The sequence below is a fragment of the Panthera uncia genome, chromosome B4 (genome assembly GCF_023721935.1).
Source record: "Panthera uncia isolate 11264 chromosome B4, Puncia_PCG_1.0, whole genome shotgun sequence".
Taxonomy (NCBI): Eukaryota; Metazoa; Chordata; class Mammalia; order Carnivora; family Felidae; genus Panthera; species Panthera uncia.
Window position 1 is genome coordinate 87,585,041 of NC_064809.1, and position 25,301 is coordinate 87,610,341.

The 25,301-nt window shown below is 43.5% G+C and overlaps 1 protein-coding gene across 1 annotated transcript in view; it reads right to left on the minus strand.

Moving 5' to 3' along the window:
• Window positions 1–12,757: 12,757 nt before the first annotated feature.
• GNS (glucosamine (N-acetyl)-6-sulfatase) overlaps window positions 12,758–25,301 on the minus strand; it is a 54,867-nt gene continuing 42,323 nt past the window's right edge. Inside the window, exons 11-14 of the mRNA XM_049625908.1 lie at window positions 20,219–20,326; window positions 19,183–19,293; window positions 17,240–17,400; window positions 12,758–14,454 (exon numbers count right to left, since the gene is read on the minus strand). Of these exons, the coding sequence (XP_049481865.1) occupies window positions 14,376–14,454; window positions 17,240–17,400; window positions 19,183–19,293; window positions 20,219–20,326 (459 nt within the window). The 3' untranslated portion in view covers window positions 12,758–14,375. The remainder of the gene's footprint in view (window positions 14,455–17,239; window positions 17,401–19,182; window positions 19,294–20,218; window positions 20,327–25,301) is intronic.

Below are 25,301 nucleotides of genomic sequence, written 5' to 3' on the forward strand. Positions count from 1 at the left end.
AGTCGGAAGTTGTTGATGTTTGTTCGTGTGTTTTTATTTATGGCTCGTAATATGCCGGGTGAAAGAAGGTCACGGGGGTGGGGTGAACTTCTGCAGATATGTGAGGACCATATGGGAATGCAATGATTTACTGGGTTTGAGTGGGGCACGTTTGTTCCCCCAGGGGTTGTTTCCTTTGTCTTATCCTCTGGGGAAAATAACCCCAGCCGAGTGTCTGCCCATACAGCACATTTTAATTGTGAAACGTACATCCACTCAAAAGTGTATAAGGGGCACTTGGGTGACTGAGTTGGTTAAGTGTGTGACTCTTGATTTCGGCTCCCGTCAGGATCTCATGATTTGTGAGTTCGAGCCTGGCATCAGAGCCTGCTTGGGACTCTCTCTCTCCGTCTCTCTCTGCCTCTTCTTGGCTCACGTGCATGCGTTCTCGCTCTCTCACAAAAAAGACAACAAAACGCAAACGCATATAAAGCATGTGAACAAAGAATTGACATAAGGTGGGCAGCCTGTGGCCACGACCAAATGGGAGGGCTATCATCAGTTCCTTAGAAATCCTCTCCCTTTACCCTCAATTCCTGCCTTTAGGTCTCCTGTCCTTGAAACAGACCACTGTTAACATTAAAGGTATTTGTGTTTTTTGGCCAGCATGACTGTCTTACACGGTATGGTGGGATGGTGAGTGGTTGGTGGTCAGCAATGGTGACCGGGTAATATGCTCTGTGTGCAGACCTCCATGCCCGCCGAGGCAAGTGTTTTCTTTCCTGCTACACTGCCCCCTAGAGGCGTTGGTGAAATAGCGAGGCTGCACCCATTGGTGAGGGGGAAACATTCCAAGTACCATAGCTTTTTTATAAGTGAAAATACTATAGTAGAAAATGATGGTGTGGGGCGCCTGTGGGTGGCTCAGTCAGTTGAGGGTCAGACTTGATTTCGGCTCAGGTCGTGAACCCAGGGTTGTGGGCTTGAGGCCCGCGTGGGGCTCTGTGCTGAGCCTGCTTAAGATTCTTTCTCCCTCTGCCCCTCTCCCCTGCTCACGTTCTCTCTAAAATAAAAACAAAATGATGGCTTCAGATAAAGGTGTGTTTTGATGAACCATCCAAAGGAATTTAGGAGTTCAGCCTGGGTTACTACCCAAGGTGCAGGGGGAATTTTTTGGAACTTTTATCACTTAAAGGGAGTTAGCTGCCTGCCGTAGGCACTTTTTTTTTTTTTTTTCCCTTTTCAGAATTAGTTACCAATTGATAACTTGTTTAAATTTTCTTATTTTGAAAAATCCCCAAGAACGGTGAATACTGCATTTTGTGTTTGAAAGAAGGGGGAGGGGTGCCTGGGTAGCTCAGTCGGTTAAGCATCTACCTCTTGGTTTCAGCTCAGGTCATGATCTCATGGTTCGTGAGTTTGAGCCCCTGCATCAGGCTCTGTGCTGACGGTGCAGAGCCTGCTTGGGATTCTCCATTTCTCTTCTGCCCCTCCCCTGTTGCACTCGCACGTGCGCTCTCTCTCCCTCTCTCTCTCTCTCAAAAATAAACATTAAAAAAACTAAAAAAAAAAAAGAAGAGGGAACGTCTCTATACTATAATAGCAAATTCAGACAAAGTGTTGACGATGTGCCAGGCATTATCCCAAAACCTTAATACGTATTAACTCATTTTCTCCTCTGTGAGGTAGGTGCCGTCAACACCCCCATTTTACAGATGAGGAAATGCGCTGAGGTCCCGCAACTTCCCCATGGCCTCTCCGAGGGTGGCAGAGCTGGCTCCCTGCAGCCGAGCTGCCCGGCCTCTCTGGTCTTCCTGTAAGTTCCATGCGGTCTTCCAGTTCAACTGCCAATGAAAACCCTCTTATGTTGCTTGTAACGGGCAGTTCGTCTGCTACCAGGCGTCTGGGTACAGCTGGGATTTGTGGGAAACGAAAGGACGGCCTTGATGTCAGAGTGCTTTATCCTCCTTTGTTGTTGTTGGGCATTTAGCAATTCCATTGAAGTGATTACAAGTTACCTAGAGTGAACCGTCTGCCTGTGTTTTCATTTGCAGGTTCTGTTGTGCTGGAGACTGACAGGGCAGGTAGCCAGGCCTGCGTTCTCACTGCAATTAGCACGGCAATTCCCTGGAACCACCGGAAGAATAGCGTCAGGGAGAATTCACTGTTCCCCTTGGAGAAGGCTGGAGCTTTACTCCCCCATCAAGGATGGATGAGTCTCTCCACAGGAACCCAGGGCACTAAGTATTATTCAAAGTCCTTAGAGCACACACTTGTGTGGTGTGAATCACCACATGTTCAAGTGTGCAGAGGAACAGCTCTGTACAGGGGTGAGGGGAGGAAATGGGGGAGGGGGAGGGGAGCGGGCAGCATTAAATAACAGCCTTCAGGTGACATGTCACCTGCAGGGTTGTTTTTTGTTTTGTTTGGGGTTTTTGGGTGGCGCTTTTTGGTTTCATTTTGCTTTTTGGCAGACCTTTCCCTATAATTCTACAAGGTGAGAGAGAATGGCAGGGTAGAGGACAGGCCCTTTTGATCTTAAATAACGGTTTGCAAAGACACTTAGGACTCCTGTTTGGCTGAGGTCGCACTTGGCAGCGGCTGAACCCCACAAGCTCCTCTCCAAACAGAACCGTGAAGGTTGGAATTTTTAAACGTTTGCACACAAACAGCAGAACACCAGGGCTCTTTGTAACTTCAAAAGAAGTTGGGGTTTCGGCTTCGTTTTTGGACAGGAGTTATTTTAACCAGAGTAGTTCTTTTCAATCTTTCTAAATGAGTCTTACCTTGAATGCGGCTATAGTGGCACAGATTGGGGGTGTTTGCAGCCTCCCCTTGTTTTCGGCACCTTTACTGGCAAGAGAGATTAATGAAATCCTGTTGTGTGTTTCCTCTTCTCTGAAGTGGAGTTCAAGGGGCTTTGCTCTCCAGAGCTTTCTGATTTTCAAGTGCAGTTAAGATTTGCTTAAATTCTAGGAATTCTGGAGCATCAAACCATACATATAGTACAGTCCTTGAATTATTACTGTGGCAGCTGGAAGGCAACAGCTTAAACTCAGATGTTTGATTCTGAGCTACACATAAATGGGGTCTTCAGATTCTTTTCAAAATGGCAAACCTTTCAAATATTTTTTTCTTGCATGTGTAATCTCTCAAGAAAAATGTTCAGAGTCCATGATTTTTAGGTAAAATCAGGCATATCATCTAATGCCATATCAATAAAGGATGCAAGGGCAGCCACAGTGATTGGGGAACTCAGGTGTTGGCTTTCAGAAAAGTCCAAGTTCCACGGCCTTTCTTCCAGATAAATGTTCTGTGGGTTTGTGTTTTTTTGTTTTGTTTTGTTTTTAATTTAAATGATTATTTAGAGAGAGGGAGAGAGAGAGAAAATCCCAAGCTGGGTTTGAACTCAAGATCATGACCTGAGCCAAAATCAAGAGTTGGACGCTTAACCCACTGAACCACCCAGGCGCCCCCACCAAAAAAACAACACTTAGTGTAGTTGACACAATGTTACGTTAGTTTCAGGTGTACAACATAGTGACTCAACAAGTCTATAGTTGTACTATGCTCACCACAAATGTAGCACCATACAATACTATTGTAATACCAGGAACTATATTCCTTATGTTGTCTCTTCTCCCCAGACATACTCATTTCATACCTAGAAGCCTGTGTCTCCTGCCTCCCTTCACTCACTTTGCTCAATCCTCTGTCCACCTCCACTCTTGGCAGCCTTCAGTCCGTTGTATTTATGAGTCTGTTTCTGCTTTTTTGTTCATTTATTTTGTGTTTTAGATTCCACACAGACATGAAATCACATGGCATGTGTTTAAACAAACTGATTTTAAATTGAGAGTAATGGCTAGCCTGCAAGGAGGCTCCCTGACCTGGCCTTCCCTAGCCCTGGAAAGGACAGTTTTACATACAGTATGACCCTGGGATCCTGACTGTGGCTAGTTGGATCTTAGACCTCTGATACGGGCTGTTGATCAATTAAACTTTCTCAAAATCTTAAAGTAAACACAGGGATTCTAGTCAGTCAGTAGTGGGTACTCGGACCTCATGGACCTTGTGTCAGCAGGGGAGAGAGACTGCAGAGAAAGCAGGAGAACAGAGCAGAGGGAAGCAGAGGAGAGGCTCTGTGGTCTCTGTGAGATGGAGAGTAAATCCAGAAGCTACCTGGGATTTTTCAGCTATCCCTCTGCCTCCAGTAAAGAACCATGTTTGTTTATGTGAGCTCTGTACTAATGTGCCCATTTCTACAATGGGATCAAGAGTGGAAACAGCGAAATTTTTAGCACTAAATTCCTCCTAGAAAAGATGAAAGGGCTCAAATAGACCTCAGCTTCCACCCTAAGAACTAGAAGAAGGAAAGTAAACCCAAAGTAAGCAGGAAAAAGGAAGTACTAAAGAGTCGTAATTAGTGGAATAGAAAACAGAAAACCAATGAAACCAAAAGCCAGTTCTTTGAGAACATCAGCAGAGTTAATATCCCCTAACCAGACTGGTCAGGAAAAGAAAGATGCAAGTTACCAATATCAGGAATAAGAGGCGAATGTCACATCACTACAGATTGTACAGATCTACTCGAGATGTTCATGTTTTAGGTTCTTGTGTTGAAATGTTTCCTTAAAAATTGCTGTTTTTGTGGGGCACCTGGCTAGCTTGGTTGGTTGTGTCCACCTCTTGACTTCAGCTCAGGTCATGATCTCACAGTTTGTGAGTTTGAGCCCTGAACTGGGTTCTGCCCTGATGGTGTGTATCTTGCTTGGGATTCTCTTTATCTCCCCCTCTCTCTGTCCCTCTCCAACTCACGCTGTTTGTCTCTCAAAATAACTAAACATAAAAAAAATTGTGTGCAAAAAAAAGAGCTCTACATATTTTGCCTACAGTTTTGCCTAGTTTCTGAAATGCTTGCCAAATGACAAGTGCAGATGATACTACTGCTACCAACATATTGGTTCCTTGGGAATTATCTGCAGTATGTAACTTTTATGCATGTGACCAATAATTTTTTTTCCTTTATTTATTTTGAGAGTGAGAGTAGAGGGGGGGAGGAGCAGAGACAGAGGGAGAGAGAATTCCAAGCAGGCTCTGCACTGTCAGGGTAGGGCCTGATGTGAGGCTCGAACTCATGAACCGTGAGATCATGACCTGAACCAAGATCGAGTTGGGCACTTAACTGAGCCGCCCAAGTTCCCCAGTAATTTTCTACTTTAACATTTAAACTTACTTTCATATTATTGGAAGTAATAGGGTTTATGCTTATTAAAATGAGAATTATGATTATGGTTGCTTCCTTCTCTCCATTCCTTCTACCCGCCCCCCTTCCCCATCCTTCCTCTCTTCCATTCTTCCTTCTTCCTCCTCTTCCTCCCTCCTTTTTTTCCTTTCTCAGTCAACAGCTTGGAATTAATTGTAATTATATTTGAAGTGAGTTAATCTGGTGCACCTGGCTGGCTCAGTCAGTGGAGCATGCGACTCTTGATCTTGGGGTTGTGAGTTCAAGCCCCACACTGGGTGTAGAGGTTACTTAAAAAAATAAAACAAGTTACAAAAAGAAAAATGACTTATTTATTTTTTAAAATCTGATTTACTGTTGGGTTCTGTGATATCTGTATTCTTATAATTACCTGTTGTTTTTTTTAACGCTTTATATATTCTGTTCTTTGCAGAAAAAGAAACTTGAATAGAACATGAAGTGTTTCAATTTCTTCTTCTTTTTTTTTTTAAAGTTTCATTTATTTATTTTGGGAGAGAGAGCATGTGTGCATCCAAGTGGAGAAGGTACAGAGAGAGGGAGAGAGAATCCCAAGCAGGCTCCGTGCTATCAGCACAGAGCCCGATGTGGGGGATCGAACCCATGAACAGTGAGATCATGACCTGAGCTGAAATCGAGAGACAGATGCTTAACTGACTGACCCACCCAAGTGCCCCTGTTTTAATTTCTTTCATTCAACGTACCTGTATGGATCACCCTGAAGATGTTAGGTACTGGGTGGATTATGATGAGAAATAACCTCATGGCCCCTCCATGGAAACCGGAGTCCATGTGTAATACAGACTGGTAAGTGTTATGATGGTAAAGTACAGACTGTTATGAGTGTTTACACGGCTGGAGAAGGCCTCCTTGTGAGAGTGAGTTAGAGCTGAGATCTTAAGGATGAGGAGGGGTTGCCTCATAGATTCCGTAACTTACATGAATGTCTTCTACACGGTGGGGGCTGGTTTCTAAAGTCCTTTCGGCAGCATGTTCTGTCAGCATGAGTCTTGCTGTTTTTCCTTTATTCTGAGACAGGAACTTTAGGATTAAATAATTCTATTTGGCAAGGGCAGAGTTAAAATTTACAGTGGCAGTTGCTTTGGATCACACCTTTTTTCTTTTTCTATTTTTTTTCCCTATGAAGTAGAGCATCACCTGTTTGCTCCTTGCCCCCTTACCCCCATGGCTGATGTGAAGACCAAATACAATGGTAACTGTGAAGGTAGTCTCTAGGCCATAAAGCCTAATGCCCTATAAGGTGGTATTATTTTTCCAGGTTCTTGGTCCTGCAGTGGTGTTAATAGCTGCTTTACCACTAGGCTAAGATGCTTACCTATGGCATTGACACTAAAATTCACCTAGAAGCGTCACCTAGGATGCTGTTTCCAAAAGGGACATTTTCCCAAGCAGAAACATTTGTTTTGTTTTGTTTTGTTTTTGAAACCCCTGCTTCGGAAAGATAACAGTTAAAGCAAAACTAAGCAAACCACCCAAGATTCTAGGGCAATTGGTAGACCGTGAAATCAACATTCATTGACTTCCCCTTGCGCTCCCCGTAGATACAGTGGCAGAATGTTGTCTTTCTTCCCTGACAAGTTAGAGCAACAATGCTCAGAGCAGCTAAGACGAGGGATACCTGTCACCATCATCGTGGGGCGAGTGATGCTGAGACACCCTGACCAGAGAGCCACATGCAGGTGCACTCTGGGGCCTCTCCTTCTTCCTGGTCAGCGTGGTCAAACATGTGAATGCTCTTCCACCCGCCCCTTCCATACAACTCTCCTTGGGGGCTGGACCATATCTTCAGCTTACTTTTTGTAGCTCTCTCAGCTGCAGGGCACAACATTTGGAAGACTCAACATTTCACAGTCTTGTCTGGAAACAGCCACTTGGGCAGCTTTGAGACAGGCAGGTGTTCGTATGCAGGCAGAACTGCAGTGTTCACCCTTGGCTGAACTTAGCTAGGGCCTCCGGCAGCACTACAGGAATAACAGGGCGGGATGACTGGGGCCCCCAGATTTTGTTCTCCTGTGCTGCATAGGGGACCAGACTTGACACCCCAGGCTTCATTTTCCCTGGGAGCATCCATAAAGGCATAGCCAAAGGCTGAAGGCTACCCGGCTAGGTGACAAAGTTTTTTAAAGGAATCCAGGCTGTCATGTTGATCTCAGGCCCAGTGAAGTTACGGCTCACCTAATCTGGGAGGTGCTAGGAGATGGGGGGACAGGGGAAGAAAAATACGCGAAGGAGCCGCTCTCTCAGAGACTTTAGCAGGAACAGAATGCATTTTGCTTCTGAGCTACTTTGCTAGCATTGGGATGAGCAAGGCAGTGGTGAGTGCCGATCTGGTTTTGACAACAGGCGCTTCCCGCATCAAGTCGGAATGTGGGCTTGCTGCTGTAGCTGAGAGAGCCGCTCTGCCCCACTGCAGGGCTCTCTCCCACGCCAGCTTCTGGAGGTTCCGGACACCTGCTGGAGAGAGGATTGGATTTGTGACTGGAGCCCGCCAGCCAAGAGCATCCATTAAAGTCTTTGACAACATGAGAGAACATTTAAGCGACCATTCCAACAGAGAAACTTCTACTTGGTTTTGGAACGATAGCTGGGAGCCAGTGTTGGTTTATGTTCTTCACGTATGTAACACACGTAAGACTTTTTCCCGCTGTGGAGACAAGGTGAACCTCTACCACTAGACAGCTTTCCCCGGGCCTGGGCTGAATAGATTTTGAATAGGTTTTGGCAAAAGGCTTGCCTCAGTTTCTGTCTTGATAACCAGCTTTTTTGGTCCTTATATTAGTCATACATTGCTGCACAACAGATTACTTCAAAATCAGCTTAAAACAACATTCAACACTTATTATGTTACCTGGTTTCTGTGCGTCAGGAGTTTGGGAGCAGCTTAGCTGGATGGTTCTTGCTTGGGCGTCTCTTCAGATCACACTTCGGATGACTGCCGCCAAGGTCAGTGGTGGGTCTTGACTGGGGCTGGAGGACAGGCTTCTGAGATGGCTCCCTCACATGGCTGGCTGGCAAGCTGGGGCTGGGCATTTGCAGGAGGCTTTAGATCCTCTCCACACAGACCTAACCATAGGACTGCTTGGGTGCCTTCATGATGTGGCAGCAGGCTTCCTCCAGAACCACTGGAGGGCAAGGGGAAGTGGTCACGTCTTTTATGATCCAGGTCCTGAAGTCACACAGTGTCACATACATCCCATCTCCCATCCTGCTGGTCACGTGGGCCAACCCCAATGCGTCGTGGAAAGATACTACACAAGGTCGTTAGGAACCATCTTGGCTGCTGGCTTACCACAGCCATTCTGCAATAGCTACGTGAGGTGTGAAGAGAGGAGCTCCGTTTTGACTTCTTTTCCAAAAGCCATGCTGTGGGATGGGATTAAGAAACCACCTGCACAGTAGCGACACCTCCTTGTCTTAGTCTGAAACTCGTTTCCCTGTAAATACAGGTATCAGGGACAAGTTTCCTCTTTTTTGCAGTCTGTTATTTGCTTTATGTATTTAGATGCTTCTATGTTGGGTGCATAAATGTAGAAATGTTTAGAAACACATCCTCTTGTTGGCTTGACCCTTTTATCATTATGTAATGCCCTATTTTGTTTATTAGACAAAATAGACTTGGAAACAAAGTATGCATATAGCTGCCCCTGCTTTTGTAGAGTTTGGGTAGGGGAGTTGGGGGGAGAAAGAGAGAGAGAGAGGGAGGGAGAGGGAGAGAGAATCCCAAGCAGGCGCCATGCTCAGCAAGGAGCCCAAAACCAGGCACTTTTGGTTGTGTTTGTATAGAGCATCTTTTTTCATCCATTCACTTTCAGTCTGTCTGTATCCTTACAGCTGAAGTGAGTCCCTTGTAGGCAGCATGTAGATGGGTCTTGTGTTTTATTTTTAATTGTTTAAATGTTTACATTTGAGAGAGCACAAGTGGAAGAGGGTTGGACAGGGAGACACAGAATCTGAAGGAGGCTCCAGGCTCTGGCAGCCCAGAGCCTGAAACGGGGCTCAAACCCACGATCTGTGAGGTCATGACCTGAGCCAAAGTCATGTTAACTGAGCCACCCAGGCATCCGTTTTGTTCTTTAAATCCACTTAGCTGTTGTGTGTCTTGTGAATGGAGAATTTAGTTCATATTTAAAGTAGTTATTGGTAGGTATGTACTTACTGCTATTAAAATCTTTTTTATCTTTATTATCATTTGTTAATTATTTTCTGGCTGTTTTATAGCTGTTTCTTTTTGCTTTCTTCCTTGGTTGTTTGATGACTTTCTGTAGTGGGATGTGTACATACTTTTGGTTTTTGCCTTGTGGTTACCATGAGGCTTATAAAGAACTTATACCAGTCTATTTTAAATTGATAGGTTGAACACATTTTTGCCCCCCCCCCCCCAACTTTTTAATGTTTTTGAGGTCACATTTTATTTTGGTGCATCCCTTAATTGTACTTTTTTTTTTTTTTTTTACTACCTTTGCCTTTTAACCTTACACTAGCTTTATGAAATTAATCTACATTTACTATATATTTACTTTTGCCAATCTATATACTGTCCTAGAATAGACAGGACATAGAATATTCAGGAATAGAATAATTCCACTTCATAACCAAGCTCACTACCAGGCAGCGAGTAGGCACTCAGATGTAAAATGGAGGAGGGAAAAATCCTTCTTAGATCAGAGACAGCCAAGTTGGCTTTGAAGCCAGAACTTCTTTGAAATCCTGATTCTTTAATTAGCTATGTGACCTTGGATAAATTCAGCTGAAGGAAAAAAACTTACTCTGCAGATGTGCTTTATTACGATAAGTACTAATTATAAGCATCCTTTGTATCTATCCTGTCAGCATCAGTCAGACTTGCAGGTTATGGGAATATTTGTGGACCTCGGTTCTCCTGGGCAGAAGGTGGTCATGGAAGTTTCCTCTGAAAGATGAAGTGTTAGAATGCTTGTGCTCTATGCTAGTCTAGAAGCAGGCACCCATGTCCCACATCTAAAGCTCTTCTGTGGGAATTCCTAGCCCTTCTGTAGGGGCCTTAGCTTGGGGCCTTTGGGTTCTCTGAGTCTGCTGTTCCCACAGCAGACTTAAAGGTACACCCGTGACCAGCCTTTCAAGCCCATTGCTAATGGAGGAAGAAAATGAAACAAAGATGAATTCTGTAGGGAGTTTGGTTCTACAGGGCAGGGTAGTCTCCTTGGGAGGTGAGCTAAGGTAGAAAAATGATCTGGTATAGTCTGTACTTAGCCTTACTTTGTACCAATAAATGTTTTCTTTTTTGTTGGCCTCACCTTTTGATACAAATTACATTTTTATAATTTAGCCAAGCATTAGGAAAGCATATAGAAATACACTTTTATTTGGACATTTTTTTTTTTTTTTAAGATTTTTAGTAATTGCTACATCCAACATGGGGCTCATACAACCCTGAGATCAAGAGTTGCATACTCCGTCAACGGAACCAGCCAGGCGCCCTTCAAATTACTTTCTGTATAGTGATCTGGCAAGTTTACGGATGTCCTCTAACATCTTTTCTACTTGGTTTTCATAATTTTTAAAAAATGTTTGAAAGCACATGCACAAATGGGGGAGGGGCAGAGAGAGAACACCAAATAGGCTCTGTGCTGTCAGCACAGAGCTCAACACGGGGCTTGATGTCACGAACCGTGAGATCATGACCTGAGCTGAAATCAAGTCAGAGGCTCCACCAACTGAGCCACCCAGGTGCCCCAGGTTTTTATGATTTGTAAGATAGGAGGCAACCTACTAGGTCTGGGGTTGGCAAATCCTGGCCGGTTTTGGGAAGTAAAATTTTCTCAGAACAGAGTCACTCATACATTTAAGTATTGAGTAGTTACTTTTTTGTGTTACAGCACTGGTTAAGTAGTTATGACAGAGACCTCCCTTTAAGTGAATGTTTGTCAACACCTGTATAAAGTCCTTAATGGGGCGCCTGGGTGGCACAATTAAGCATCTGACTTGGCTCAGGTCATGAGCTCACGGTTTGTGAGTTCGAGACCCTCGTGGGGCTCTGTGCTGATAGCTCAGAGGCTGGAGCCTGCAGCTTGCTTTGGAATCTGTGTCTCCCTCTCTCTGTCCCTCCCCGACGAGTGCTCTGTCTCTGTCAAAAATGAATGTAAAAAAAAAAAAAAGTCCTTCTTTGTTTAGGGCAGTGGATCACATGACTGGACATCAAGGGAAAGTACCCTGGAAATTAAGCTTAGTTTTATCTAATTTAAAGCCTGCCAAGATTTTTTTTTTCCTGCAAAGCCGTAAATGCACAAAGACTTATTTTTTTCATTTAGGGGTGCTCGTTCAGGGGTACTGGTCAGCAGATCACATGTAAAAACAGCTTTCGAGGTAGAGACTACAGCACCTAGAGAGGAAACGGCTCATTCTCCAGTCCTAGGTGAGTGATGACAACATTAACCAGCATGACAAAGAAAAAAACTCTTGTCAAAATTACTTGTGGACTAAAACAAAGGACACATTTCCCACTAGAACAGAAATAAATTTTAATTCATTGAAAAGTGCAGCAGTGAACAGGGTCTTTGGAAGGGCACTTTCTAAGTCAGGTGACTCGAGATGACACAAAGCCACGGCAGAATAACTTCTGGGAACAGAAGATGCAAACGCAGGAATTCACAACACTCAGTGTGGGACCCAAGTGGTGGTGTAAGTAGAAAACCCAAATATTCCCACCTAGGTCACTGGTGGATCAGAAGTACCCTTTGCTTCCTCTTAATAAGGACCCTGGAGAAATCCTTCTTTAGTGCTTTAAAGTACTAATATTTAATTTAGATGGTAAAAATAAATTTAAGAATGTTTCTCACAGATGAGGCTATGACTTCCATGGCTACTGTTACGATTTTGTACAAAAACCTTAGTATCGTGAATTAAAAACGTACTTTGTAACAGTACCATTGGTCAAATTCAGAGATACTCAAAAAGGGGTTCCCCACTTTGTATTTGAGGGAGACCTCTGTAATAGGAAATTTTGTAAGGCAGAATCTCGATTCATTCCTATGGCCTTGGATCCCTCCTAAGGGTTAGTTTTCTACTCTGAAGGGTACCAACCAGTCCAGACCTGGCCTTCTTTAAAAGAGAAAATAATCAAAATTCAAATTCATACAATTAAGAGAGAAACAAGCCAAACCTCTTGCAGTGGGTTCCTTGTACATATACATTCTGAAAAGTTCAGTGCATTTTGTTGTCTGCTAGGCTATATAAACTGAGGCCTCTTCACAAAAGATGATTTTAGCACAGATCCAGAATGAAGCCAGTCTAAGAGAAAGTGAAATTATAGGCCACTCCAAGGTTAGTGGGAAGTGTACCACATATAGGAGAGGTACACAGGGAGGGCACCTGATCCCCCCACCCAAACAGAAATCGCTGAATGTAAGAACAGTGTGGCAGGGACACTACGGGCAGCTGACTTGTGTTGCTCTTACAACTTTACCTGCTCTCAGGAACCAGCAACCTAAAATTGAATAACAGGACATCACAATATAAGACCTGGTAAGTATTGGTGTCTTTTTATTCGGGAATAACTATGGTCAACTTTCATTAAGGTAGAAGTTGACTGATTAATGTTAAGAATCAAAGTGTAGAATAAAGCTAATACCCATATTTAACAGTGTAGTTTGCTTTTAGTTACAAAATATTTAGAATTTCTTTCCCTAAAACATTCACAGCAGAGGTGTTCTTTCACTTGCCTCTTTCACCTCTAAATACCACCACAGTTACTGGGATTGCATGAGGTAAAGGAATAAACCCAATGGCTATTAACCCAACATGGCTTTCTAGAGTTGATAGAGAAGTTGTTTACAGCCATGTCTTACAAAGTGCTTAAAGCTCAACCTAAGACCTTACATAAAGCTAAAATCACTAATGCCTGAGTTGAACAGGTTATAAACCACAGCTCTTCCTCTTCCCCCTGCTGTCCCACCACAGATAACTTTCTTGTGAAGAAAACAGTAGAAACGGGATTGGTCTTTGAGCCCAGAAACATACAAATGTAGGTGTTCTATACAGGAAACCTCAACAAGGTCTGGCTTTGCCAGGGGGAACAGTGAATGCGGCTCAAATTATGCAAGACTCCAAACCCTCCAGAAGAACTTCTCTAAAAGGGAACAAGGTAGGGTAAAGCAATTGGAACTTTGTAAAAACTGTAACAAATGAACACAATGTCCACAAAATGCAGAGAGTCAAAATTGAAACCCAGGCTCCCTGCTAGACAGGCACTTACTAAATCCCAACAATAGCCCTTCAACCTGTCCACCCAAGAGCCCCGTCTATAGAAGGCCCTCAGAAAATGCAACCTTCACCAACCCTTGGAAGTTCTTTTCCTCTACTGAGAAATATTAGGATAGGATACCTAAGCCATTTTGTTTTTGGGATCTCAGAGGAGTAATTATCAGGAGAAGAAACATTCCCTTGATACCTCTGTTGACTGGTACTCCATGTGGTTAGCAGCCACCAGGAAGTCCACGGCTTTCACTTTTAGAACTACCTCGAATTATTAGCCTGTACCAAAAACTGTTCTATTTAAGTGTAGCATCAGCCAGAATGCATAAAAAGTAACAACAACAAAAAAACCAAAACAACACGAACGTGCTTGGCTGACAGGTTTTGAACTTGTGACCTTATCACATTGTGATGGGTATTATACACACTGTATTTCTACTAATCTGAAAATGGCGGTACTTGTTCTTGCTCTGATGATTCAGCTCTGAGGGTTATTCTTCAAGCCATGTGATGTTGGTATTTTTGATAGTGAAGTGGTTAAGCTGTAAACCACCCCTCTGCCCCCAAGCAAGTAATTCAGACTATGACCACATGGGGAATAATCAAGAACTGTGACCCCAGGACAGAAAGGGTGTGGGTGAGGACAAAGACCTCAGGAGCATTGGTTATTAGGTGAATGAAGGGACAGCCATTCCTGACGTGTGGGCGGAGTTCACAGTTTAACACATTGCACAAGGAAGTCAGCTGATTGGGTTGCTTTTTCAAACAGGACTTAGAGCCAGTCCAGAAACTCTTCAAGGCGTGGTCTTGAGGACTAGCTACAGAAACCTACTACAATCACTTCATCAGACAGAGGTGTGCTGGGACCCAACTGCAGAGGTCGCTACAGAGGATGTTTTGAAAACCTTCGAGTCCTGACACTGCCATGATTGTTGAACATGAGACGAGGGTCAAACCTGTATCTGAGGAGGAAAAAAAGAAAAAGGATGTTACATCAACTCCAGTTAGCCGCCATGTTCCTCATTCAGAATGTTCGGTGGAAAGGATGGCAGGAAGGAAGATAAAAGGAACAATTAAGTCCCCAGAAAGGAATCTCGTGGCAAAGTATGTAGTACAAAACAGAAGAACTTACTAATTAAGAGCATTCCCATCACAAGCAAGCAAGCACAAAATGATGTAAAATAATCTTGAGAGGCATTAGGAGGAGACAAGATTTGAGCTGGTTTTTGAGGGGGAGGAGGACTCCCTAAGGTGTAAAGTAACTAATGGCAGAGGCTAGCCCCTGTCGGAGCCTGACCAGCAGCTTCAGAGCCCTTCCTTCTCTCACAGTTCACACAGACCAGCAGGCAAGAGCACAGGTGTGCACCTCAGACAGACGTTTCCGTCTGGCTCATTATGAACTCAGGTAAGTCGTTAACCTCTCTAGCTACCAATAAAATCGTAAGGGAATTCAATTCACGTAATATGTCTGGCACATAATATCAGTCGGCCCAGTGTCACGTTACCAGTCAGCATTTACTTTCCCCTGGGTGGTAAAACTAAAGAGGGTAGTTTGCAAAGACATTTTACACAGGCAGGCTAGAAATAATGTTATATTTTCCTTTTACCTGCAATCTTTAGGGATAAACTCATTCTTACTTAGCATTATTTTAGAACAAGGGCAGGCCATACAGTCCCTGTCCTAACTATGTCTCAACTCTGTTGCTGTATGTAAATGAATGTGGCTATTTGCAAAGGGTGGTGGCTGGATTGGGCCTGAGGACCTAGTCTGCTGACCTCCATTTTCAGAGAGTGTATAAGCCTAAATGTTTGGTGGGAAGGAATATGCTATTGATAAGGAATTTAAAAAGTTTAAATAGCTGGGGCTGACATTAGTAAAGCCAGCATCTAGAGTCTTGGTTATAAGCTTCTTAGAATGTGAACAAGACAATTAAATTATAGTTACAAAACAAAGCCTGCCTGGGAGTCAGATCTTGCCTATCAGTCCTAACAGGGTGACCCTTGGGCACATTTACCTCTGGGCTCTAAAGACTATATGGAAATTCTATGGTTAAGTCCTAACACTTACGGGCTGATGCTCAGAAGACCGAAGGAATCTGCCGTATTGGCCAACCGGCTGCCAGCACAGCAGGTCCACGCTCCAGAAGCAGCACGGTCAGGGACTGTTTGGCCAAACACCGTACTTCAAGAGGTGTTAAGTCCTGACTCTCCATTCAAGATTTAAATAGAGGATGGGACACCTGGGTGGTTCAGTCGGTTAAGCATCCGAGTTCGGCTCGGGTCATGATCTCATGGTTCGTGGGTTGGAGCCTCATGTGGGGCTCTGTGCTGACAGCCCAGAACCAGGAGCCTGCTTCAGATGCTGTGTCTCCCTCTCTCTTTGCCCACCTCCCACTTGTGCTCGCTCTCAAAAATAAACATTAAAAGATAAAAGATTAAATCCATCATCTAAGTTCATAAGTCATCCAGAGACTGCTATAAACATCTGAAGTTATTTTTTACCAAGATTTTACTTTTTTTTTTTTTTCCAGTTATCTCTATACCCAACATGGGGCTTGAACTCATGACCCCAATATGAAGAGTTACATGCTCTACCTCCTAAGCCAGCCAGGTGCCCCTAGACATCTAATTTGATTTGATAAAACATTCTGAGCACAGTTGTTGGAAACTGCAAAATCAGCATGTGTCAACTAAAAGTTTTGTGCCTTTTACTTTAGAGACTGAACTTCCTTCCTGCTTCAAGGAACTGGTTGTAAGTGAGGATGCATTTCACTATCTTGCAGAAGAGCTCCTGACCGACATGGATTTAGAATTTACAAGTGTGTATACCGTATTTACAAGCAAAAGTATTACATTTCTTTCATCAGAAGTCTATTATCCAGTGTCTCTACTCATTCACATATATTACTCTCTAATGTGTACTGAAAATATTTCACAGAAGGCTGGCTAAATAATTAAGTTACTACTCAAATTACTCCTTTCCATCAGCTTAGGACATCAATCTCCCATTTCTCCTACAATCAATGTAAGAACTAAAATAATCCTTTCCTGGTGAAAATTCAACTTTAAATTTCATAATCTTAAACCCAAAATGACAGGTTTCTTGCTACATGCAGCTGAAATGCATGGTGTGCTGAGACCCCACGTCACTGGTGAAGGGTAACTGTTCCAGAGGAATGAGTGGGAGGGACAGAGCCCGCTTAGTAGGTGATAACCTTTTCTGCCTTCATATTATATATTTAAACATTTGAAGTCTGTACCTTCTAATTTATTTTGTGTGTTCAGCCTACTAAGTTTACTGGCAAGCATTCAAGTTCCTCTAATCAGGGTTTCTGAGAAATGAAATGAAGGCATAACCTCTTGGAGGCGCTAGGGAGACAGGTAGCAGGTGGTCAGCTCACTTTAAAGAAACTCCATCTGTCACCAGTGCAATCAAGTGGGTACCATGAAAAGAGTCACAGGAGGAAGGGGAGGAAGAAGAGCCCCATGTGGCAGGGAGTAGGGCTAGGCCTCCAGCTAAAGCAGCTACTGGCACCACAGAGCAGAAGTTTCAAAGGGCTCATTTCCCCAGCACAACAGGCAAATGCACTAACACACAGTACTCCTACTACAAAGCAGAAGAACAAGAAACACAGCTTAGCTCAAAGCCAAAAGGACCCTCTGCCTTCCTCTGCCTTCAAGCACACACGACTGCCACCGACAGCTTGACAAAGCCTGACAAAGCCATCGAAGAAAATGGGAACTTACCCCGGGTCAAAAACACCTGGAGTGCGACAGGTTGGTCCAGAACAGGACTGTAACATCATTAGCCGGTAGTTCATTTTCCCCAAAAGCTCTGGGTCTATACTTTTAGCAATGTTCGTGATTTGGTCTGGGTCTGCAGTCAGGTTGTAGACTTCCACAAACACCTACAAGAATGACGATGGAGGAAAGAGAAGAGCAAGCATTATATTTGAAATATTCCTCATGTGAGTTTTTTAAAAAATGTTTACTTTTCAGAGAGCGAGCGAGCGTGAGCGGGGGAGGGGCAGAGACAGAGGAACATACAGAATCCGAAGCAGGCTCCAGGCTCTGAGCTGTGAGCGCAGAGCCCGATGAGGGGGCCTGAACTCACTGAAAAGTGAGCTCTCAAACAGTGAGATCATGACCTGAGCTGAACTTGGACGCTTAACTGACCGACCCACCCAGGTGCCCCTCGTGTGAATTATTTCTAAGTGGGAAGGGAAGAGCAGCGCCCAGGAGAACATTTTCTGGTCTCAAGATCCTAAAAGAGCCCATGGGTATACATGAGACTATGTTAAAATGCTTCAGGTCTGTGGCCCATGCTGGAGAGGAGCCTCTGGCATACCCTGGGGCTTCAAGCAGAGGCAGGAGGGGACATTTATGACCTTATGTAATAAAAGCAGAACAGAAGGGAGGACCCTCAAAGAGCGAGTCTCAGAAACTAGACTTAACAGTAATATTGTCATAGAAGTGAGAGTTGACATTTGAAGGTTTCTGCCTTAGAACTGTTAAGATTCAAATGAGAACAGATCTGAAAGTACAGTCACTCGTGCTGTACAGATGCTAAAGTTTCCTGTTTTAAAAGCAGTGTTGGATGTCTTCCCAAGTGGGGAAGGATCTAACCCTATTGTTTCTAACATTAGCTCTATTTAATATCACCATCCCCCCCACTCTGTACTGTGTTCTCCTAAGTGGAGTTAAGTGATAGGCTAGGAAGATGACAGGTAAACATCATGGGGGAAGGAGAAACAAGAATGGGCTTTGGACAATAGGCAACAGAGCTTCTTTCAAAGTGCTCGGGAGCTACAAATGGTGAGCAAGTCCATTTCTGAGAAACACAATGAGCCTCGGCTCCCCGTGGCAAGATGTGGGTTGCCAGATGAGGCAGGTGAGCACAGGCAGATAGAGTGTGAAAGCACAAGGGACTGCAGTGCAGGAGATCCTCAGACAACCCACACTGATCTGTGCTGGCTAAAAACCACCTTGCCTTTTTTTTTTAATGTTTTTATTTTGAAAGAGAGACAGAGTGCAAGCAGGGGAGAGGCAGAGTGAGAGGGAGACACAGAATCTGAGGCAGGTCCCGGCTCTCAGCACCGAGCCTGAGGCAGGCGGGGCTCAAATCCACAAACTGCGAGGTCGTGACCTGACCAAAGTCAGACACTTAACTGACTGAGCTACCCAGGTGCCCCTAAAAGCCACCTTCTTATGAGGATGGAAACTCCTGGTCCTGCCCCCCACTGCTCATCTATTTAAATGAGCAGCTCTGGACTGTGCTGTTGTGGGGACAGAAGTTTCTGAACAAGCTGGCTGCCAGTAAGCCTTCTAGGAAATGTCCCAAACTCCTTACAGCTCCACAGAAGTCGAGGTGTCTTACTCTGACCCCAAACTATCAGAGAAACAAACAGACCAGGCATGCAACAATCTGAAAAAGTGGACTGTGCATTTAAAGGGTGTTTGGGTGGTGGTAGGCGTGGAGAGAATCCCATCCGGAAAGATCACAGTTACAGAGGCGCAGTATGGCCTCGTGGATTCCATGTTCTTCACTGAAGGAAGCCTGAATGGAAGTACAGATAAGAAACCTATCTTCCCCGGGGAACATCCTTGGACTTGCTCTTCTGCTACCAGGTCCAGCCAACAAAGCACTGGCACGAGACACAAGGGGGTGGGGGAAGTGGGGACCTTCTTACCTCCTGGTCGTCAAACTCACAATACTGTAAATTCCACTGTGTTGACATGGTCCTCACACAGGCATAGGTGTTATTGTAAGCATCTTCACAGACACAGTCTGGGAAGCATTGCTGTAGGGAGATTTAAAGAGTTAAATGAAAACAGTTCTTCTAATACGTAACACCAGCCTACAGGGGCAACCAAGTTGGCTCAAGCCAGACCTACAACTAGACCAAAATCAGGCAACCTTCCATGGAGAAGCAAATCAATAGATATGGGGCTTTGTTTCTTTTGGCCAACCTAAGGAACATGTGTTGGTGGTAGTTCTGTTCGTACTCTTGCCATCCCTGTCTGCTAATCTCCTGCCGAGAATTCGTGGTAGTGAGCGACTGGAAAATGGGTGGGACAGATGGTAAGGAGACAGAATCAATCTCCTGTGAGTCGTGTCTATGGTATATTAAAGAACGCTCGCCCTAAACACTTGGATAAAAAGGCTAAATGAGCTTTGTGGAACCAGTTGCAGGTAAGTTATTTCATGTTTTCCTTACCAACTTCTGGTCGGTTCTTCACTACATCCTTACACGTTGGTATTAGGCTTCTATCTAGAGTTGACTCTCCTATTTCCCACTCTCCAAAGTGAAGCCAACGTGCTCTTACCACCTCCGTCACCAGCCTGACCGCCACCAATGCAAGACACTTATGATGGCAGTTACACAGAACTGTGGCAACCCCACTTCTCTACTGAGTGCCACTGATAGATAGCTTCCCTAATAAAAAAAATGGTACTGCTATTGGGAAGAGGTATAGATAAGAATATGGGCAGATACATGCACTTGTTATAAAAACTGCAAGAATTCAAGGAGCACATTCTGCCAATAGATCAGAAGCATCATTTTCAGGACTACTGAATTTACTTTTCATCTACTAATCTCCACAGCCAAGTGACAAAGTCAAGTGAAAGAGGAGCAAGACTCAGATTTGGGGTTTTAGTACCTGACATGTCTGAACCAATGCCTTGCTATGCTATTGGTAAGAAAACCATCTAAGCCAACTCACAGATACTCCGGGACTCAGGGAAGGACATGTTGGGTCGGTCACATTACGGCCTTCTCCTTGATACTCCACCAAGACATCAGACCGCCACGTCAGATTACTGGCACCTCTCTGGAAGGAAGAACAAAAATGGTTTCTGTGAGGCATACAGAATGTGATAAGGATCACAAAGTTTTATTCTATTACTTCAGGGGACACGGGAGTCAAAGCTGGTTGGACTGTGCGTTCGGCACCTAAAGAGAATGACAAAAACTAATGCAGATGAAGGCTTCTGAGTATCATGTTTGGTATTTACAGAGCCCTTCCAAGTGATGGTCAAATACTTTGAGCATTTAGTAGTTACTTCCCAAGACTACTTCTGAGAAGCAGGTCAGGAATGGAAACTATAAACGATATCTAAGAATTCTTAACTCATCTGAAGAAATTTACAGGCTAATACACACAAGGACAAAAATTAAACACAGCTTATGCGTTGAGGACTATAACAGGTTCAAAATTCTTCTTGGTTAGAATGTTGATACCATACGTAAATGAACTCATTTAGTCTTCACTGCACATCCGTGGAGTGAAAGGAAAGAAGCACCAGCATTTGAAGTAGGAGCGCTGAAGACAGGCTCACACATGGTGAAAGGAGGAAGGCGACAGAAGTAAAAAGTTCTGGATCAAAAGGACAACAGGAGTACTGGAAGGAAGAACATGGGGTAGTAAGGTTTCCCCAAATCCAGCTTTCAGACAAGGGTGGCAACCACACAGAAAACGGCATGGACAGAAAGCTGCCCACTTGTTCTGGAAACAGCAGCAGGTGGTGGGAAGCAGCGGGAGGCTCTTAAGCAGGGAAGTAACACAATCAAGGCTGTCCTTTAGAAAAGCCATCCCAGTAGCAGAGTCTAGAGATGGGGTGGAGAGATAGAGCTAGGGAGATCAGGTTAGAATGTGCTCTTAAGATGGTCTTCAGCCTTACTAATCAAAGTCTGCTTTGCGGTATTAAAGAGGAGACAGCAGGCCCAGAATGGAGTCACTTGTGCTAAACCCTACATCAACAAACCTAGACTTAATACTTACCCAAACCAGTTGAGTGTCAACCCTCCAGGAATGTAACCTTTATTTAACCAGTCAACTTGAAATTACTTGGTTAGTACTAGGGAGGTAATCTGCCCGATGGGTCTTTCTGTTCTCCTCAGGAGGGTGACCACGCATGAAACGATGCATTCTTTGTTAATAATTTCCTTTAGCTGCCTTTCTGCCTTAAAAAAACCCTTTCCTTTTCTACACCTCTCCAGAGTGCCCTTCTATTGTAGAGAACTTGCTACGTGATTCATGAATCACTGAATAAATTTTTAACAGACTGGGTAGTAGGTGCCAGGAGCTGAAGCAAACTTCTGACAGCATTTAGGGACCATGAAAGCCACAGGCGTGATAATCGCAAATCCATTTTTGAGTTCATGATCTTTTCGCCATTTCTGAGGGCTGAGGGTCTGACTTAAGCTCCTGGTCTAACTGGCTCTCTAGTCCAGGGCTCAGCTGGTCACCTTGAGACAGCAGAATGTTCCATTCAGAACCTAACTCCCCAGCCCTTGGTTCAATCTGCAGTTCCCCAGTTATCTGCAATCTCTTTCCAGTCCATAATCCCCATTTACTGGAGTTTACTGGTTGAGTCCATGCTGGGAATCGCTGGTGGTACATATGGCCTTCTCTTGGCCAGTCTGCAGTAAACATTTCGTGGTTCCTGCTGTTATGTTAAGGTGTGTGTTTGTCGTCTTTTGTGTAGATAAAAACTATTGCTAATGAGGATCTTTGAAGCCAAATAGCCTGAAAAATTGGTGGACACGAGTATTTTAGAGCGCTTGCCACCTCAAGAAGATTCCTGTGATAGGATAAACCGGTCATGGTATGGGTTGGATGGACAGGTGGTCACCCACCAACTTCTATCCAATGAGCTACATTGTAAAACACCAACCCCCAACCCAGTGGTACATCCCGTTTAGGTATTTAGACTGGCTCAGAGAAATCCAAAGCCTTAGCTAAGGGGCATCTTAAACTCTAAGTCAAGTGTACCACCTTCTGGCACATGTGCTTATTTTATATCTAACAACTATGGTACCTGAGGTAATATCTACAACAATAGCAAAATCTTCCTAAAAACAACCCAGAGCCCAGGCTTAAAATGGCCCTTATGTGGACAAGTAGAGAAGATCACTCATTTAAGAAACATACCTGACTCTGCCACACCTGGCTGGCAGCCTCAGCCAGCACCAGAACCTTTCCCCAGTGACCTCTTGCCACACCACACCCAGTGGGCTGCCTTGTCTGGCACTCGAGCTCCCCATGAGCGCCCCTGCCCTAGTGCCCGCAACAGCTACAGCTGGACTTTGTAGACAGCAGCACCCGAAGGCTGCCCTGCCCACAGCCAGCTGCACCAGAGAACTGCCTTGCACACCAGTGAGTTAACATAAACTGCAGGCCAGTCATAACAGGAGGGTGCATGCAGCCCATGCAGGGGACATCCCCAGGGCACATGGCCTGGGTGACCAGGGGAGTTGGCACTACTGGGCCCCAGAGGATACCTCTGGCATAAAGCCACTTCTTCAAGACTGGGAGATATAACTGATCTACTTAATAGAACAAATACGTGGAAACAGAAAGGCAAAGTGAGACAAAGGAGTATGTTCCAAAGAAAAGAACAAGACAAAATCTTAGAAAAAGAAATAAAGAAGATGGAGGTAAACAATCTACCAGAGAAAGAGCTGATGGTCATAAAGATGCTCACCAAAGTAGGGAGAAGAATGGATGAACAATGAGAACTTCAGAACTTCAGACAGAAAATATAATCAAGAACCAATCAGAGCTGAAGAATACACTAAATGAAATGAAAAAAAAAATATATATATATATATATACACTAGAGAAGATTAGATCAGGAACAAGACTATGATGCCTCCTGCCACTTTTATTCAACATAGGGTTGGAAGTCCTAGCCACATCAGATAAGCAAAAGGAAAGACATCCAAATTAGAAGAGAAGTAAAACTGTCTCTATTTACAGGCAACAGGATATAGAAAACTCTAAAGACTCCACCAAGAAAGTATTATAATAAATGAATTCATTCAAGTTGCTGGATACAAAATTAATACATGTTAATCTGTTCATTAATAATGAACTGTAAGAAAGAAAAATTAAGAAAATACCATTTACAATTGCATCAAAAAGAATTAAACACCTAGGAATAAATTTAACCAAGGAGGTGAAAGATCTATACTCTGAAAACTAAGACAATGATGAAAGAAATCGAAGATGACCCAAATAAATGGAAAGACATACTGTGCCCATGGACTCGAAGAATTAATGTTGTTAAAATGTCCATACTACCCAGAGGAATCCATAGATTCAATGCAGTCCCTACCAAAATACCAACAGCATTTTACAAGAATAAATAGTCCTAAAATTGTATGGAACCACAAAAGACCCCAAATGGCCAAAGCAATGTTGAGAAAGAACAAAGCTAGAGGTATTACACTCCCTGATTTCCAACTATATTACAAAGCTACAGTAATCAATACAGCATTGTACTGGCACAAAAACAGACACATAGATCAATGGCACAGGACAGTCCAGAAATAAACCCATGCTCGTACAGTCAATATTTGACAAAGGAGGCAAGAATATACAATAAGAAAAAGATGGTCTCTTTAATATATGGTCTGGGAAACCTGGACACTACATGCCAAAGAATAAACTGGAGCACTTTCTTACACCATATATACAAAAATATACTCAAAATTGATCAAAGACTTAAATGTTAGACCAGAAGTCATAAAACAGCTACCAAAAAACATAGGAATATTTTTTTTGGATTGGTCTCCTTAGGTAAGGGCAAGAAGGCAAAAATAAAATTAAAAATTGGGCAGGGGAGCCTCGGTAGCTTAGTTAGTTTTAAATGTCCAACCCTTGGTTTCAGCTCGAGTCATGTCTGACAGTTCGTCAGAGCCCCTCTGCGCTGACAGCATGCAGCCTGCTTGGGATTCTCTTTCCCTCTGACTCTGCTCCTCCCTTGCTTGTGCTCGTGCTCTTTCAAAATAAATAAACTGAAAGAAATGGGCAGAGGGCTTGAACAGACACTTCTGCAAAGACAACAAACAGATGGCCAACAGATGCATGAAAGATGCTCACATCACTCATCATTGGAAAATTCAAGTGAAAACCACAATGAGATACCACACACTCATCAGAATGGCTAATATTCAAAAGATAAGAAGTAACAAGTATTGGTGAGGATGTGTAGAAAAGGGAACCTTCATGCACTGTCGGTGGAAATGTAAAATGGCACAGCTACTATGGAAAACAGAACTACTCTAGGACCCAGTAATCCCACTTCAGGGTATTTAGGTGAAGAAAATGAAAAGACCAATTTGAAAAGATATATGCACCCCTATGTTCACTGCAGTATTTGTAACAGCCAAGATATGAAAGCAACCTAACTGTTCATGGACAGATGAAGCTTATATACGTATATACATACATACATATATTTATATAAAATAAACTACGACTCAGCCACAAAAAAAGAATGAAATCTTGCCATTTAAGACAACACGGGAAGACCTAGAGGGTATTATGCCAAGTGAAATAAGTCAGAGAAAGACAAATACCATATAATTTCACTGATATGTAGAATCTAAAACAAAACAAAAACAAAACAAAAAAACCCAAATGAGCAAAACAGAAATGGACCCAAAGATACAGAGAACAGTTTGGTGGTTGTAAGAGGCGAGGAGATTAAAAGGTACCAACTACAGGCTATTAAATAAGACACAGAGTGCTCGCTTTGGCAGCACATGTACAAGACCCAGAAATGCAATGTACGGCATAGGAAATATTAACTTAATAACTTTGGTGACAGAAGACAGCTAGATGAATTGTGGTGATCACGTTGTATTATATATAAATGTCGAACACCTAAAACTAATATAATATTGTACCTCAACTATACTTCAATTAAAAAAAAAAAAAGAGATGTACTTGAAAGGGTTCCTGAATTAAATGAAAATGGGATACCTATTTTAATTGATATGTAGGTTTCCAAAAGGCT